Source organism: Equus przewalskii, chromosome 10 (assembly GCF_037783145.1).
Source record: "Equus przewalskii isolate Varuska chromosome 10, EquPr2, whole genome shotgun sequence".
In the NCBI taxonomy this organism is placed as follows: Eukaryota; Metazoa; Chordata; class Mammalia; order Perissodactyla; family Equidae; genus Equus; species Equus przewalskii.
The window spans coordinates 44,751,062-44,767,465 of NC_091840.1; the positions used below are offsets into that span (position 1 = coordinate 44,751,062).

Here is a 16,404-nt window from a genome sequence, read left to right on the forward strand (position 1 = left end):
ATCCATTCTAGCTCACCCAAATCCCTGCCTCTTTGTCTGAGGCAGTTTTCTCATTCCCGGGCTGAAACGCTATGCAAAGCCTGCAACCAGAATAAGAGGCACAGCATCCCCCCCTTGCCTGTCACTCAAGTGCCAGCCCTCCGACTTTAAGGCCTCAGCTCCGCCCACACGTCCCCAGGGCACACGGCCATTTGAGGTCAAGAGGCACAGGGAGACGGCCACGTGGAGACACAGAGGGAAGGAGGCCGTGCGCAGGTGAAGGCAGTGATTGGAGTGATGCAGCTGCCAGCCCAGGAGGGCCAAGGAATGCCAGCAGCCCTGGAAGCCGAGAGAGGCGCGGCCCTGCCGCCGTCTTGGTTTGGGGCCTCTAGGCTCTAGAGCTGCTTGAAGCCTTGCAGCTTGAGGTGGTTTGTTACGGCAGCCCCAGGAGGCTGGTACCACGTGGGCTGAGGGGAACGGGGCACTGCTTCGGGCTTGGCTGCCAGCCTCTGGGGCTCCCCTCCTTCCTGTGTGTTCTCGGGGTGACACCTGCCAAGAAGTCTGGTTACGTTGTATTCGGCCGCTATCCTCCATCTCTGTGATGGCCTTGCTTCGTGCCCCCACCTACCCTGTTTCAGGCCTTTCAGAAATGACCACAGCGAGCTGTGCCTCTGGCGACGTGTGGGTGAAGTTGTGGCGCTAAAGTCGGAGGGCTGGCACTTGAGGGACAGGGGACGTGGGAGAGAGGAGGAGGATGCTGTGCCTCGTATTTTGGTTGCAGGCTTTGCATAGTGTTTCAGCTGGAAAATGAGAAAACGGTCTCCGCTAGAGAAAGAGGCAGGCATTTGGGTCCACTGGAATGGGTGTTTTAAGCCATTAAAGTGTGGATTTACTTCTCTAGGGAGAAGAGGCCCCCACAGCTGTAAGTGAGGCATCCTGCCTGTACACTGTGGGAGGCCTTCTGGGCACGCAAAGAACAACCCCTCTCACCCTGCTTGACCTGAGATGCTGGGCATGTGCCTGGTGCAAAGTCAATACCTAGTGCTTGTTTGTTGAGTGAATGAGGGTAAGAAACCAATAAGTAGCTGCTGCTTGTTTCTCTGAGGACAATAGCAGGCTCTGAGCTCTGTGACTCTGGAGGGGCTGTGCCACAGAACAGGCCTTGGGTGTCCAGGATGGACTACTCCTGAAGGGCACTGCCAAGAAAGGCTACAGGAATCTGAGCAGGGCTGCAGGGTCTTAGAGAGCCCCACCTGGGAGGAGGATGTAGGTGGGAGCCACGAGGATAGGTGGGGTGCCGTCGCTGGTCTAACTCCTACTGAGTCATCCTTAGAAAATGATTGCAGAATAAATTCACCCGTAATCCCAAACCCTGCTCCTCTGATGTGTGAACTCTGCATTTTCCACACGGCACATGATTATTATAGGGTGCTGTCATTGTGTCCACCATTGGGTTCTACTTCATGCACCTAATCTTGCTGTAAACCCTTTTCCAGGTCATTTGTCATTTTTTGATATTGACACTGCCATTGACTGTGCCATCGTTGACCACTCTTCAAGAGTTGGAGTCCTTTCTAGATTTCCCGTGGTTTTAGGTGGTGTAAACCACTTTGCAGAGTGGGCCAGAGGCAGGACAGGTGAGACCTGTTCAGTGGATGGGAGCCACCTGCATGTGGCTGGGAGGAAGGTTAAGGAGGTCGGGGGTGACACTGTGGGACCTGAAATTCCAGGCCCAGGAGGCTGGGCATTATTCCATGGGCTGCGGAAACTCTTGAAGGTTAGTGTTAGTTCCATGAAGGTGTACCAGACAACCACCATGTGTCCGAGATGCATTCCAAGAGCTGCAGTCTTCACAGGGGTCACATAGGTAAAGACCCGCCCCCCGCCCAGAATACAGAGTGGAATGAACTGCTGAGGGGAGGCAGGTGGGGTCGATTCTGAATGGGAGTTGGGTGGGGACGAGTTAGAGAATTCCCGGAGGAGGTGGTGCTGGGCCTCTATGGGTAGACCATGTGCAGGAGAGGCGTTTCACGTGAGTTCCAGAGACAAGACTGAGCAGCAGAACATGTCCCGGTTCCCAGTGACTTAGATCTTCCTTGACTTACGCTGGGGTTACATCCTGATAAACCCTTCGAAAGCTGAGAACACTGTAAGTCAAAAATGTGTTTAATACACCTAGCCTACTGAACATCGTAGCTTAGCCTCGCCTGCCTTAGATGTGCTTAGGACACTTACGTTAGTCCACAGTTGGGCAAAATCATCTAACACAAAGCTTACTTTATAACAAAGTGTCAACTGTCTCGTGTAACTGATGGAATACTGTACTGAAAGTGTAGACAGCGTGGTTGTCTGGGGACAGAATGGTGGTTACTGCATCGGTTGTTCACATTCACGATGGCAGGGCTGACTGGGAGCTGCTGCCGCCCAGCGTTACGAGAGAGGATCCTATGGCATATCACTAGCCCGGGAAAGATCACAGTCCAAAATTCAAAGTACAGTTTCTACTGAATGTGTATCGCTTTTGCACCATCATAAAGTTGAAAAATTGTTAAGTCGAACCATCGTAAGTCAGGGACCATCTGTAGAGTGTGAGTTCTGTGGAGGGATGTGGTGGCGGGTGAGACTGGAAGGGTAATTTGGGCCGGATCATGGATGGCCTTGCATGCAGCTTGGGTTCTTTCCTTTGGCAGTGGGGAGCCATTGAAGGTTTTTGAGCAAGAGCATCTCATGGCCTTACCTAGGCTTTGAGGATGAACTCTCTGGCTGCAAGTGAAGGGGGTGAGGTGAGCCCCAGGAGGTCCAAAGGCTGATGGGGAAGCTGTCCCACAGTCTGGGCAAGAGACAAGGAGAATCCAACTGGGACCGGGGAGGGAGGAGTCACTGGGGAAGCAGATCTGGAAGGACGCCTGCTGACAGCGTGAGTTCTAGGGCCGTTTGTCAGGTACTAGCTTCCCCGGGGCTCCTGTCTCATCTCTCGAATCTGCTTGAGCCCTGCCTCGTGCATAATTAGCCCGAGACTCCACAGAGAGTTTCCTTGGGTGCTCAGACAGGCCTTTGAGGCTTCCTGTCTGAATCTTGCATCCTCGTGACAGGTGGAGGAAGTGTCGATGCCTGGGTTCACCTTATCTTGCTGCTAGTGTCATGTTTCCCGTATCATAGTAACAGAGCAGGTGTCAGAGCCTGTTGCTAAGGGTTCCCTGGAATATTAATACCTGGGTGTAGAACTGAGGGCTGTCACACTGTGTCTTTGACGTCTCGGGAACCCTCGGCTTGGTGGCAAGTATTCTTTCATATCATCCCTGCTTTTTCTCCCTCCTTGAGGCCCTCGTCTCCTCCCCCGCTACCCCGGCCCAGGCACCCCCAGCTGTCTGGGGATGGCAAACTCCCCAGCAGCGATTGTGCAGCCACTCTGCCCTCCCGCGCCCAGGGCGGGCATGACTAAAGGATCACAGCAGAGGCTGAATGGGCCCCGAGTCCTTTCTGTGCAGCTCTCCGGGCGTCAGCTCGGATTTGGCACGGGGATGAAGCCTCTGTCCCAGCCCAGCACAGGCCCCCTGAGGTGGCTCTGGGCTCTTCCGCGGTCCTCCTCCTCAGGGCTCTCTGGCCTGTGGGTGGGGAGTGGAGTGGGTTTTGCTCTCCTCTTGCGTCTCCTGTTTGTCTCCTCCTCTGGTCTTCTGGTCTTTCCTCTGCTCACAGGTTTGAAAATCAAACTCCAAACAGCTCTGGGAGGGGTTTGGTCGGATATGAGCTCAGGGTTGGGACTTTATTTACCAAATGCCATTTCTATCAGTTATGTATTTGCCTTGATAATACTGCATAATAACCAGGCCCAGACTCCTTGATTTACAGCCTCGCTTCACTGCTCCTGAGTCTGTGGGTCACTGCTGCTCTTGCTGGGCCGTGCGTTTCATCATCATGGGTCAGCGGCTCAGAGAAAACCTCTCTCTGTGGAAGGATGCGCTTTCGTTCTCTTGGTAGCTCTTTGGAAGTGGTGTCCTGCACTTGCTGGTGACTCCTGTTTGCCTCTGCGTATGGTGTCCCCTCCTCGACCCTGCGGTCCTTCCATCCTGCCTGCCTCCTTCCTGCTGTTCTTCCCGCTTCGTTCCTTCTCTTCCCCTGAGGTCATCCATTCATACCACCTTCGGCTCTGTTATGTCCGTGGAAGTTCCCCTGGAATAAAATCAAGGAGGCGAAAGTGCCAGGGTACAGGCGGGAGAGATGAGCACACCTGGGAGCAGGTGCAGGCGAGAGGAGCTGTCCTCGCTCGGGCCTTTGTGCCTTTGCTCTTTGCTCGCCTCTGTTCTGTTCTGGCCCCGGTAGGCGGGCGGAGCCCCCGTGGGTGTGTTTAATGCTCTCTAGGGGCAGGCTGTCCTGCCCTCCGGGTATCTTTCTCGAAGTTGGGTATGGCTCAGCGAGAGCTGCAGGCTGCCCATCTTTTCCACCCTGTGTTCAGTGGTTGTAAGTTTTGGGAGGTTGGGGGTCAAACAGCAGCATTGTCCTGGAGTAGTGACGAGGTGTGCTGCTCTCTGGAGGGTACCCTCCTTTCGTCCTCACCCCAGCCTGTGGTGGGGCGGACACCCCGCCCCTTTTTAGAGGAGAACAAACGGTGGAGAGGTGTTATGTGACCACCTGGTCACTCGGAGCTCTAAGGCAGGTGCCCACTTTACCGGATTCTGAGCCCACGACGTCCGCTAAGGGGGGGAGAAGGCTTCTTCTAAGTAGGCTCGAACATTTGCAGAAGGGAGGCCCTTTTTCAGTGATTCAAGGACCATACGCATTGTTAAAACCAACTGACTGGAGATTTACAGGTAGCTTCTTGTATCTGAGTTCTGAGTTTGAAAATATAAAACCCGCCTTGGGCCGACGGAACGGGCTGCCTCCAGCAGCCCTTTTTGCGGTGACTGTTTCTAGATGTACGTCGAGGGAGTGGGCGTGAGGCCTGCAACCAGGAGGTCGGAGTGGCTGTGAACGTCACTATAGCAAAAATCGCTTCAAAAACCCATTTCAAAAAAATACACTTCCTTTCCCTTTGGGTAATTTATCCTAAGGAAATAATCAGAGATGGACACAAAGATTTGTCTCCTGGGATGTCCATTTTAGTGTTGAATGTAATAGAACAAAACTGGAAGCAATCTCTGTGCCCCTAAATGGGAAAATGATAAAACATATCCAGAATACTAAGTTAAAATTAAGAATCGTGTTTTTGAGGACTTTTAATAATGTGAGAAAGTACAGTGTGATAAGAAAGCAGAGTGAACAGTGTATGTAATACGAACCCAGTTTTATTTAAAATCTACACACAAATACCTAGGAAAAAATGAGAAGCTCTTACATTAAAATGTTAGGACTCTTCTCTGGGGGTGGGTGATGGGCCGGCGTAGGGTGTTTTCTTTGTAATGTTCTGTGGAGATGCCACGTGAGGTTGCCCAAAGCCGGCTTGGGGAGAGGAGAATTGGATCTCCCTGTCAGAATGTGCTTGTTTGCTGAGATCTGCCTCAGAAAGTTGCCTGGGGCTCACGGACCTCCATCCCCTGGGAATTTTCTCAGGAAATCGTCACCAGGCAACTCCGTTCCTGTCCCCTCATGGGGTCCCCTGAGCCCCTGCGCTGCAGGTGGAGAAACGCTTATGGGTGCAGCCTGGCTTGTCTCGCCCAGCGGGGGGCAGGTGGCACCTGCAGGCCTGGAAGGCACGCTGGCCCCTGCGGGGAGAGGCAGCTCGGCTGTCAGGAGCCCCTGGGCGCTGACTCCGCTGTGGGGAATCCTGGGGGACAGACCGCCTGCGCGTGGGCAAGTCGCAGAGCGCGCTTGGAGCCCAGCTCTGCTCCCAGCACATCTGGCTTGTTGCCTGAGTTCCTCTGTGTCTGGGAAAGGCCGTCGCTCTGATGAAATCAGTTGAATTGAACAGAGGTTCAGCGAACATCCACTTTGTAGGAGGATGAAGGCCCCCTGGGGAGCCCACAGCCCTCTGGGGAAGGAGAGATGGAGACCTGTCAATAGAAGGAAGGTGTCTGGGGCCGGTTCTCAGGTAGAACCCCCACTTCCCCAGGACCCTCTTCCTTCCCCCGCAGAACACACTCACACACACATGCACACGTGCACGCACACACACCATGACCGTGTTCCTTCCCAAGCAGAACACACACACATGCACACACCATGACCGTGTTCCTTCCCCAGCAGAACACACTCACACACATGCACACGTGCACACACACACACCATGACCGTGTTCCTTCCCCAGCAAAACACACACACATGCACACACACACATGCACACACACACACACACCATGACCGTGTTCCTTCCCCAGCAGAACACACACACATGCACACACACACATGCACACACACACACACACACACACACACACACACACCATGACCGTGTTCCTTCCCCAGCAGAACACACACTCACACACACACACATGCACACACACACACACACCCCATGACCGTGTTTCTTCCCAAGCAGAACACACACACATGCACACACCATGACCATGTTCCTTCCCCAGCAGAACACACACACACACACACACACACACACACACTCCCCACAGCCTCTTTCCTCACAGCTGGAAGGACCTGAGCCGCAGGCCCGGCCTGGGTACCCCTTCTCCCCTCGTTGACAGAGGAAGGCCAGCGCACCAGGTGGCCCTCCTTCTGCAGACACCCTGCCTCTGCTCCCTCTGGGCCCTTGGCCAGTCCCGTCCTCCCCCTCGTGAATGCCTGCTTTTTGCTCACCTTTAGACCTCTGTTTTGTTCCCTCATCATTTGGTTTCTGTCTAGGACAGATTGGCGTTTATTAAGCAGGGGTGCGGTCCATGTTGAACTCACGGGGCACTGTTCTTTGGGAGGTTTAAGGACCCACCTCTTAGGAGGACATGGGCCTGATGCGGCAGGGCCTGGGGAAGGGGCCCTCCCGCTGGAAGGGGGCAGAGCCCAGGAGGTGTGTGTTGGGTAGTGGTGAGCACGTAGCCTGGCAGAGCAGCCCCCTGGTTAAGGGGGTGTGAGAACCGGGGACAGTTGGCTGGCAAGTCAGGGAGCTGGCAGCCACTTCAGACTGAAGAGGTTTGGGAACCTAAGCTGGCTCCGTTGGCAGCTTCCTAAGTGTGGCTCCCCCAGCTGCCCTTCCTCTCGCACCGTCTGTCCTGAGGCTGCTGTCTGTGGATGAAGGACAGCTGTGCCTTCTGAGGTGCCAGCCGCAGCACAGGGCGAGCACAGCAGTCCCTGGGCTGGGTCCTGAGTCTTTGCTTGGAGCCACCCCCGTGGACATGCTCAGCCACAAACTTACCATCATTGAAGACCCTGCCAGCCAGTACCCATGGCCCCAGGTCCCAAAAGGCAACATCCTCTCATCTCCTTAGACATCTCTATAGCATTTGACTCTGCAGGCCCATCTTCCCTGAAGTTGCGGGAGCGAGAGGGGTGGGGGACACTGGGATGTCCTTCTCTTCTCTGCCCTGGGGACTAGGCTGGGGTGGGGGCTCAGATCCCACCTCCTGGCTTGGGGCAGCCGCCAGCCTCCCGCCCTAAGACCCTTCCTCAGTCCCTGCCTGCGCCCAGGCCTCCCTCCTGCAGCTCGGCAGGGCGGGGTCAAGTGTTGGAACTGCACAGGGCAGTCCCTCCAGCCTGTCTCCCTCGGGTACCGATGAGGAAACTGAGGCCAGGGAAGACAACTGACTTGTTCTTGCCTTCCAGTAAGTTCGCATAAAAGCTAGATTTTCATGGCTCTTTTCTTTCCTAGTTGAGTCTTCTTTCCACCGTCCTCCCTGCTGTACAACCCTTCCTTCCGTGCCGACGGCCCTGATAGGACGCAGAGAAAGTAATCTTGGTTAAGGGTTAGGAGACTGGCACAGTTAGCTGTGTGACCTTTCCTCAGTCTCTTAACCTCTCTCTTTTCTCTTTTGCTGACCAGAAAAGAATAATGATTAGATTTAGGAAGAACAGAACAGAATAGCCTGTGGGTGGTCGCAGAGTTGTTTTGGCTAAAATTAGAAAAACAATGTAGAGGACTGGACCCTAAATGGCTCAGAGGACAGGTAAATGTTAGTTTGGGGGTTCCCTTACCAGTGATCCCAAAAGTCTGGCCCCCTAGGAAGTGGCCCAAAGGGGACCGAAAGAGTTCATTCCCTAGAGATTCATTTGGGGCTGTGAGGAATGGCTGCGTCTCCACCTGTGTTTGCTGCTGTCTTCTCCTGGATGTCCCCACCTGTCCCCCCATAAAAGAGGTGATGACGATTTGAGCACGAGAGCACAGGACTCCAGCTCCTCCCCCTGCCCAGCTCCACACACTTTTGGTTCAGAAGCTTCTGGAGAAGATGAAATTCCCACTCTGAGATTCCCTGGCCTGCTCCTCCCCTCCGGGGTCAACACTGGTGCACCCCTGCCTCTGTGGGGGTGCCTGGCAGAGCAGAGGGGCCACTGCATCCTCTCTGTGCCCATCCTTGCTGTGCCCAGCTGCCCAGGGTAGGCAGGAAGGCTCAAAGCCTTCCCATCCTGGGAGCAGTGGCCCGAGACCTGGTGCCCCCTGCAGACCAAGGCGGGAGCGACGACACCTGTGAGGCGATGACAGGTGGCTGCCGCCGGGACACCCGGTTTACCCTGGCACAGCCTGTCCCGGTCAGGGAGACCCCCATCACTTCCATTTCTTGAAGCTCCCAGAATGTTTAAAAATAATAATAAGGATTCAGGGCTCCTGAGCTGTAGTATGTTTTAAATGTTTACGTGGAACCGAATAACGCTTTTCACACCCACACCGCGATGTGACCGTGCTATTCACAAGATAACAGAAATTTCAAAAAGCAAAACAAAACAAACCATCGTGCGGAAAAGGCTGGAAGTGGGACACCGGTTTAAAGTTGTTTGATAAGCGTGTCGTTTTTGACTCTGTCTGTGTTTTCCTGGATTCTGTGTTAGCCTCATTTGGAAGAAGGTCAAGACTTTAGATGCGAGGTCTTTGATGACCGTGGCACCCCAGCAGCCCTCCCCGGCGTGGGCCTGGCTGTGGGGTCTCCACGCGTGGCTCCTGAGGTCTAGGGTCCCCAGGTCTATTTCCCGCTGCTGCTTGGATGTGCTGAATGGGACAGAGAGGCCACTGTGGTGAATGTCGTGGCCTTGGTCCCTGTGTGGGTCAGTCAACGGCAGTCCGCAGGCTGCCCCCTGGTGGTCATCACAGAAATGGGTGACTTTGGGCTGGAACAGCAGTTCTCAAACCATGGTCCGGGGGTCCCCAGTACCTTTCAGGGGGTCCGCAAAATCAAAACTTTTCATAAGAATAACAAGACGCTTGGTCTCCTTCTCTCACAAATGTGCAGAAGATGAAAAGTTCGTCGATAGGATTTTAGATGCCACATTGGAACTAATCTTTAAGAAGCTACCATCTGTTGCATTTTGGTGCAATTGAAAGAATATCCACAATTATCTGGAAAGGCAATTAAAATAGTCCTCTCTTTTCCGACAGTAGTACATATCTGTGGGAGTCTTGATGTCCTTCATGCACTTTAACAAAACCATATGTGGCAAAAGATTGAGTGAAAAATCAGCTATGACCATCCAACTGTCTTGTTAAGCCAAACATTACAAAGACTTGTAAAAAGGTAAAACAATGCCATATTCTCACTAATTGTTTTTGTTTTGAAAATATAGTGGGTTTTTTTGTAAAATATGTGAACATCTAATGGGTCTGTGATTTTTTGGTGAATTAATAATTTTAAAGTTTTTCCTCAGTTTTAATTTCTAATATGGTAAATATCAGTAACTATAGCTCATATCATTTGGAGTTCTCAAGTTTTTTTGTTTGTTTTTTTGCAGAGGAAGATTTGCCCTGAGCTAACATTTGTGCCAATCTTCCTCTATTTTCTATGTGGGTTGCCACCACAACATGGCTGTCACTGAGTGGTGTAGGTCTGCGTCTGGGAACCAAACCTGGGCCACTGAAGCGGAGTGCACCAAACTTGACCACTAGGCCCCAGGGCTGGCCTGTCAAGAATTTTTATAGCAGTTTAATGAGATGTAGTTCACATGCCATAAAATTCACACTTTTGGGAGCTGGCCCAGTGGCCAAGTGGTTAAAGTTCCACATGCTCCACTTTGATGGCCTGAGTTCACAGGTTTGGATCCTGGGCGCAGAGCTATATCACTCACCAGCCGCACTGTGGTGGCAACCCAAATACAAAAGCAGAGGAAGATGGGCACAGGTGTTATCTCAGGGCTAATCTTCCTCAAGCCAAAGAAGAGGAGGATTGGCAGCAGATGTTATCACAGGGCCAATTTTCCTCAACAACAACAACAACAAAATTCACACTTTTAAAGGATACAATTCAGTGGTTTTAATTTATTCACGAAGTTGTGCAACCATCACCACTATCTAATTCCAGAACGTTTTCATCACCCCAAAAAGAAACCCTGAACCTATTAGCAGTCATTCCTCGTTCTTTCCTCTCCCTGCCACCACCCCAGCTCCTGACAACCTCCTGTCTCCTTCCTGTCTCTGTGGATTTGAACATTCTAGACATTTCATATAATGGAACCACACAATGTGTAGTCTTTCACGTCTGCCTTCTTTCACTTAGCATCGTGTTTTCAAGGTTCATCCATGTGTAGCAGGTATCAGTACTTCATTCCCTTTTGTGGCCGCATAATATCCCATTGTTTGGATATGTCGCATTGTGCCCTTCCTCAGTTGACATTGAATTGAAGTGACATTCAATTGAACGCACATTGAATTGTTTCCACTTTTTGGCTGTTAGGAATAATGCTGCTGTGAACATTCACGTATAGGTTTTTGTGTGTGTGGACATGTGTTTTCAGTTCTCTTGGGTATATACCTAGAAGTCGTTTCTGGGTATATGGTAACTCCGTTCAACATTTGAGCAACTGCCAGACTAAATTCCAAGCTGAATAATTTTTGAGTGTGCGGGAGTCCTGTGTTTGAGAACCACTGGTGCAGGTGGGCGCAGACCAGGGAGTGTGGATAGCTCAGTACAGCCCCTCATCTTTGCGCAGGGATTGAGATACCCTCAAACTCAGCTTTGTCTTCCCCTCTCTTCTCTCCCCCAACACATATCCTTGGTGGCCCCGAGAGAGCCAGCTAAGCTGGACTGCACAAGTTAAACCACCAGGAAGGTCTGGAGCAGGCCCGCCTCCCTGCAGGATTCCCGAGGGTGCCATTTTCATTGTAGTCCCAGTGGGCGGCACCCCCTGCAGTTGTGCAGGTGGCGGTCATGGCTGCAGCCACCGTCCCCTGCCTGCCTGCCCACTCTGCAGAGCACGGTGATCGTTGGCGGAACCTCCCGGGGAGCAGAGTCTGTGCAGACCTTGTTTGCAGAGCTGAGGAAGGCGGGTGGCTCCGGCTGCATGTGTGTACCTGGGGTCGCCACTCCGGGTCCCCCGGGTTTGGGAGCGGTGTGGGGTTTGCCCAGGCTGTCAGGCCGTCTGCCCTGGCCCAGCCCCTCCTGCTGGGCGATGTGCAGAGGACGGCAGGGGCTGCACTTGGAAGAGCCGGGGTCAGCGCTCTCCATGGCTGGCCCACTAAGTGGAAAATTGAGGAGGTGTGCCTCTTCTCTCCTGTGTGATTCTAACCCTTTGATGTCCTGCCAGTTATGTCTGATCTTGTCACTTAGTCACATGATCCTCCTAGAACTGTGAGCTTTTTGAAAGAGGAGCTTTCAGGGAACAGTTTAGCTGGAGGAGTGATTCTGATGGTGCGATTCCGGGCATCAGTGGAGAGCAATGTACTGGGATAGGTTGGAGGGGCCGATGTCTGCCATCTGAGGGACCCTGTCTGCCACCTGCACCCCTGCCAGTGACCTGCTCTTTCTTTTTCCCTCTTCTCACCTCAGATGTGACCCCCTCCCCCGGCTGGGCGCTCCAGGCCATGGCCGACACCATCTTCGGCAGCGGGAGTGATCAGTGGGTCTGCCCCAATGATCGGCAGCTTGCCCTGCGAGCCAAGTGAGTACCCCAGGGCCCCGCCACGCCTTCCTTCCCCCTCCCTGCTCCCCTCCTTTCTTTGGTGAGCTTCAGTTCCAGAGACGCAGAAAGAGAAGTTTGGACACAAGTGCTTGTCTGATGCACACCATACCCCAGGCCCTGAGCTGGGCACTTAACAACCATTCACTCATTTAACCACCGTGTGGAAATTTGTCCCCATTTTTCAGAGGAGGAAAGTGAGGCTGGCTTTGCCTAGGTCGCTTCGGTTGTGAGTGGCAGGGCTGGGACCACACTCGGGTCCATCTACTCCCAAACATGTGTTCTCTGTACCGCAGCAGACTGCGGAGAGCCAGACAGCTTCCTTTGCCTTCTCTGTTAGAGTCGACATCCCTCTGTCACTGAACCTTCAGTCCTGGGGCTCCTGGAGGCGGGAAGCCTCTGATCTCTGGGTGCCCACTTCACAGCTGAGTGCCTGGCGCCGACAGACAGGACAGAGCAGAGCTGGTCAAATGAGTGAAGAGCTGTCCCTGGGCTGAGACGCTCAGCCAGCCTCGAGGGATCCCAGGTCTCCTCCACTCATGTCAGGGTCTCTCTGTTTCTGATTTGTCCCCTTGGGGTCCTGGTTTTCCTGTTATCCCTTAGCCTGGCGACCCATCTGCTCCAGTTATGTCAGGCTGTGTCCACGGACCATCCCCCCCATGGCTGGAGACCAGGGGCGCCCGGGTGCCTCTCCTGCCTTCCAGTCCTCTCCACTCCTCTGGGGAATTGGGGATCCCTGGCATCCAGTAAGCCCAACAGCGCCCCTTCACCTGCAGATCCTGCCAATTCCGGGAGCCAGAGTTTCCCCAATGGGACCAAGTTCAAGAACTCTGCAGTTAGATGTTATGAGCCTGCAAGGGGACAGAGCTGAAACGTCAAACAGAGATAGAAAAGCGAATCCCAAAAGCGCAGGAACAGTGGAGTCCTGCGCGATTGCAGGAAACTTTGCATGACGGTCAGTTTGTCCCTCTCACTGGGATGGCTCAGCTCCTTCCAGCCCCGCAGAGCCCCCGCGGGGGGAAGGAGATGAGGGATGAAGCCAGCCCCGCTTTCTCTCTCCTCTGATGCTGGGCGAGGTGACGTGTCCCCCAGCAGGACACGAGGAGCTGGGGAGAGCTGTGTTCTTGTACTAGGGCCTAGGGTGACCCCTGGTGACCTCGCCCACAGCGTTCCCTTCAGTTCTCCCTGACCTTGTCTTGCACTCAGCAGCCAAAAGCTGTTATAGCACCTTTTAGAAGAGCCATGCTTTTATCTCCTCCCCCAGGGTGTGCTCCTTGTAATGCCAGGCTCCTCGTAATGCCAGGACTACAAGCCCCCGCAGCCAGGCACTATGCCCAGGGGAAGCCTGGGGAAATTACCTGCTGTGGCTCCAGCTCAGGTCTGTCTTCCAGGCAACATCAGCCGTTTGCTAACCCCCTCCTGTGTGTTGGGCACTGCTTGCACAGCAGCAAACGAGAGCAATGTAGTCCCTTGTCTTAAGGCACTGGTGGGGAGAGGTGAGTGTTATACAGATAATCACCCACAGGCAGTGACTCTGACAGTGGAAACAGGCAGTGAGGGTGAAGGGGGTGCCAACTTAGTCTTAATGAAGGGGGGATTGGGAGAGGCTTCCCTGAGAGTGTGATGCTTATGTTAAGTCTTGGAGGAGGGGCAAATGTTAGATGGAAATATGGGGGAGGAGCTTCTAGGTGGGAGGAACAGCATGTGCAAAGGTCCTGAGGCAGAAGGAACATGGCATACAGAGGGCCTGACAGGAGGCCAGTGTGGCTTGAATGCAGAGAATGAGGGAGTGAGTGGCATGAAGGGAAGATGGAGAGAGGGGCAGGGGCTGGATGGGGCAGGGCCTGGTCCTCCAGAGACTCACATTCTGGAGGGGGAGACAGAGGGTCCCACATTGCCTCATAGTCGTGTTTAAGCTCAGTGGTGGAGCTATGCCTGGGCCTCATGGGAACACTGAGAATGGACTTTTAACCCATCTTGGAAGGGATCAAGGAAAAGCCTCCTGGTGAAGATCATGTGTAAAAGAGTCTTTAAAAAGAACAGCAGTGAGCCAGGTGGAAAGGGGGTTTAGGGAGAGGGGCAGGCACCCCAGGTGGAGAGCACAGCCTGAGCAAAGGCCTGGAGACAGCACGCAGCCCAGAACGCAAGGGAACTAGGGGCAGTTGTTGGTGACACACACCTTGTGAGGCCAGGTGAGCTGAGAGACAAGGGCACCATACGGGGGACGTACAGGTGGGTGCTGGGCATTGCTGAAGCTTCTTCTCTGGGGGTTGCAGCCCCGTCTACACCTAGCAGCCTTGGCGTGGCCTCATTTGGCTATGTGGAGGGGACATTGCAGGGGAACAAGATGCTCAGTGGCAGCCGTGGCCGTAAGTGGGAGTCAGGGCTTGACCAGACCAGGGTAGTAAGCCTGGGAAGGAGGTTGGATGAAAAGACGTAAATTGTCGGAGCTGGTGGGTGATCAGCTGGAGGCAGAAAAGGAGGCTTGCAGGATGCCCTGAGGGAGCCTGGAAAGGCTGTCGGTAGCAGCTGCATGTGGGCTCCCCAGGCCAGGAGGCCAATGAGCCCTCACTTGCCTTTAGAAGCCCTCCAACTGTATCCCGCCTCTTCCTCCCCTGAGAGATGGGGAGGCCTGCCTGCGGGATGACAGAGGTCCAAGGGAGGAGGTCTGTAGGCCCTGGGCTGGAGCGGGGCCAGAGCGAGCTGGAGGGGAGCCTCGCCCCCTGGGATGGGTGGCAGTGCTCGTGCCCTGCCCTCCATCTCTGTGTTCCTCCGCCTGCCTTCTTCCCGTGGGAGGAGTGCCCTCAGTTTGGGGGCCATTTTCCAGTTCTCCTCTGCTGGCCTAGAAGGCCACACTGAGAGGGTGTCCTTGCCAATCACTGACCACCTGAGTTTCTGAAATGGTCAGACAGTGAAAACTAGCAGCTTGGGGTGGGGGAGTGTTTCTTTTCAGAACCGAAAGCCCCTGGGTCTGCCCAGCGCTCAGAAGGCAGGCTGGCATGTGCCCCTGCCTCCCCCTCCCGCTCCGGCCTGCCCCCACTTCCTTTCTCTTCCAGCCCTTTCTCTTCCCACCCATTGTTCCCCACCCCCCCCCCCCCCCGGCTCTGTGAGGATCCCTTGAAAAAGTGTTGGTCTTGACCAGTGCTCTGTTTTTTTTAGTGGGAGAAATAAGCCATCTAGAAGCCTGGCCCCCCAAATACAGTGCATTACTTTATACCTTTGCAAGTGCGCATTCCTCTGGCTAGACGCCCTCTCCGTCCTTCCGTTGGGAAGCACCTATTCATCCTGCAAAACCCCACACAAACACTCCTCCTGTGGTCAAGCCGTTCCTGATGGTTCCACCCCTGATAATTGTAGTATCATCATTAACTACCACTTATTAAGCAATCAGGCACTTCTATATGCAAAGCACTTTATACTTGAGCCTCATTTAATCCTCATGGTGTCCCTTAAAGAGACAGCTCAGGAAAGCAAGGATGAACAGCTGCCCACATTCTCACACCTGGGAAGGGACAGAGCCGATAGATAAGACCTTCGAGTAGATTCCAGGGTCTGAGTCCATCACCTCCACCAGCCCTCTGTCCGGACAGAGAAAGGATGTGCTTTGTAGCTCTCCTAACTTAACACAGTGCTGGCCATGCAAGAGCTGTTGGCCGCAATAGCTTGATGGCACAGTGACGGGAGACCACCAGTGTCCATGTTGTGTCAGGGAACCACCAGGAAGGCATCCACGTCCTCATCTTCCTACTCTGTGTCTTGCATCAGAGAATCTTGTCGTTTCCTTAGGGAAGCCCTTCTCGAACCGCACCCCCAGACTAAGACAGCTCCCCTTTTTCGTATGTCCTCCTGACGCTCACCTGTGTGTCCCACCCAGCGGCATGTCCCAGCACCGAATGAGCCCATCACAGTGGATGCTCAGTGCAAACGCATTGAATGAATAGCTCTTATAGTTTTTCATTGAATACATATTTGTGTAATTGATTGGGCATCTGTTTCCCCAGCATATTGTAGTTCTCCAAGGTGGTGACTTTGCCATCTTGTCCATCTCGGTGTTCCTAGCACTTGACACAATGTGTCGGAGAAGCTGGGACCCAGGGCAGGGAGTCTGGGGCTTGGTCTGCTGCCGCCACTCTCTCCCCATCTAGAAAAACAGGAAGGCTTTGAGTTCTTCCCTTTAGTCCCTGGTCACAGCCTCAGGAGGTGTCACTTCCGCAACCCAGGGGAGTGGAGACGCCTGAGCCCCACACCGTGCCGTCCTGCCTGTCCTCGCCACCCCTCCTCTTGTGCAGCTCTTATGCCCTCCTGGCCTGGAACCTCTAGTTTTCAAAGTGTGAGTCTCCTTTTATCCTCAAGTTTCGATTTTAACCTGATTACCATTCTCTCCTCTCCCATCGTAAATCCGTCTCACTTTCTTGTATGACTCAGATCTAGGTTTTCATTCCTCTCTTGATA

General features: G+C 53.7%; 1 protein-coding gene across 1 annotated transcript in view; it reads left to right on the top strand.

The window, feature by feature from the left end:
• The window catches only part of RPH3AL (rabphilin 3A like (without C2 domains)), a 145,548-nt gene that overhangs the window by 39,603 nt on the left and 89,541 nt on the right, over positions 1 to 16,404 (top strand). Inside the window, 1 exon segment of the mRNA XM_070562852.1 lies at positions 11,823 to 11,934. Coding sequence (XP_070418953.1) covers positions 11,858 to 11,934 — 77 coding nt within the window. The 5' untranslated portion in view covers positions 11,823 to 11,857.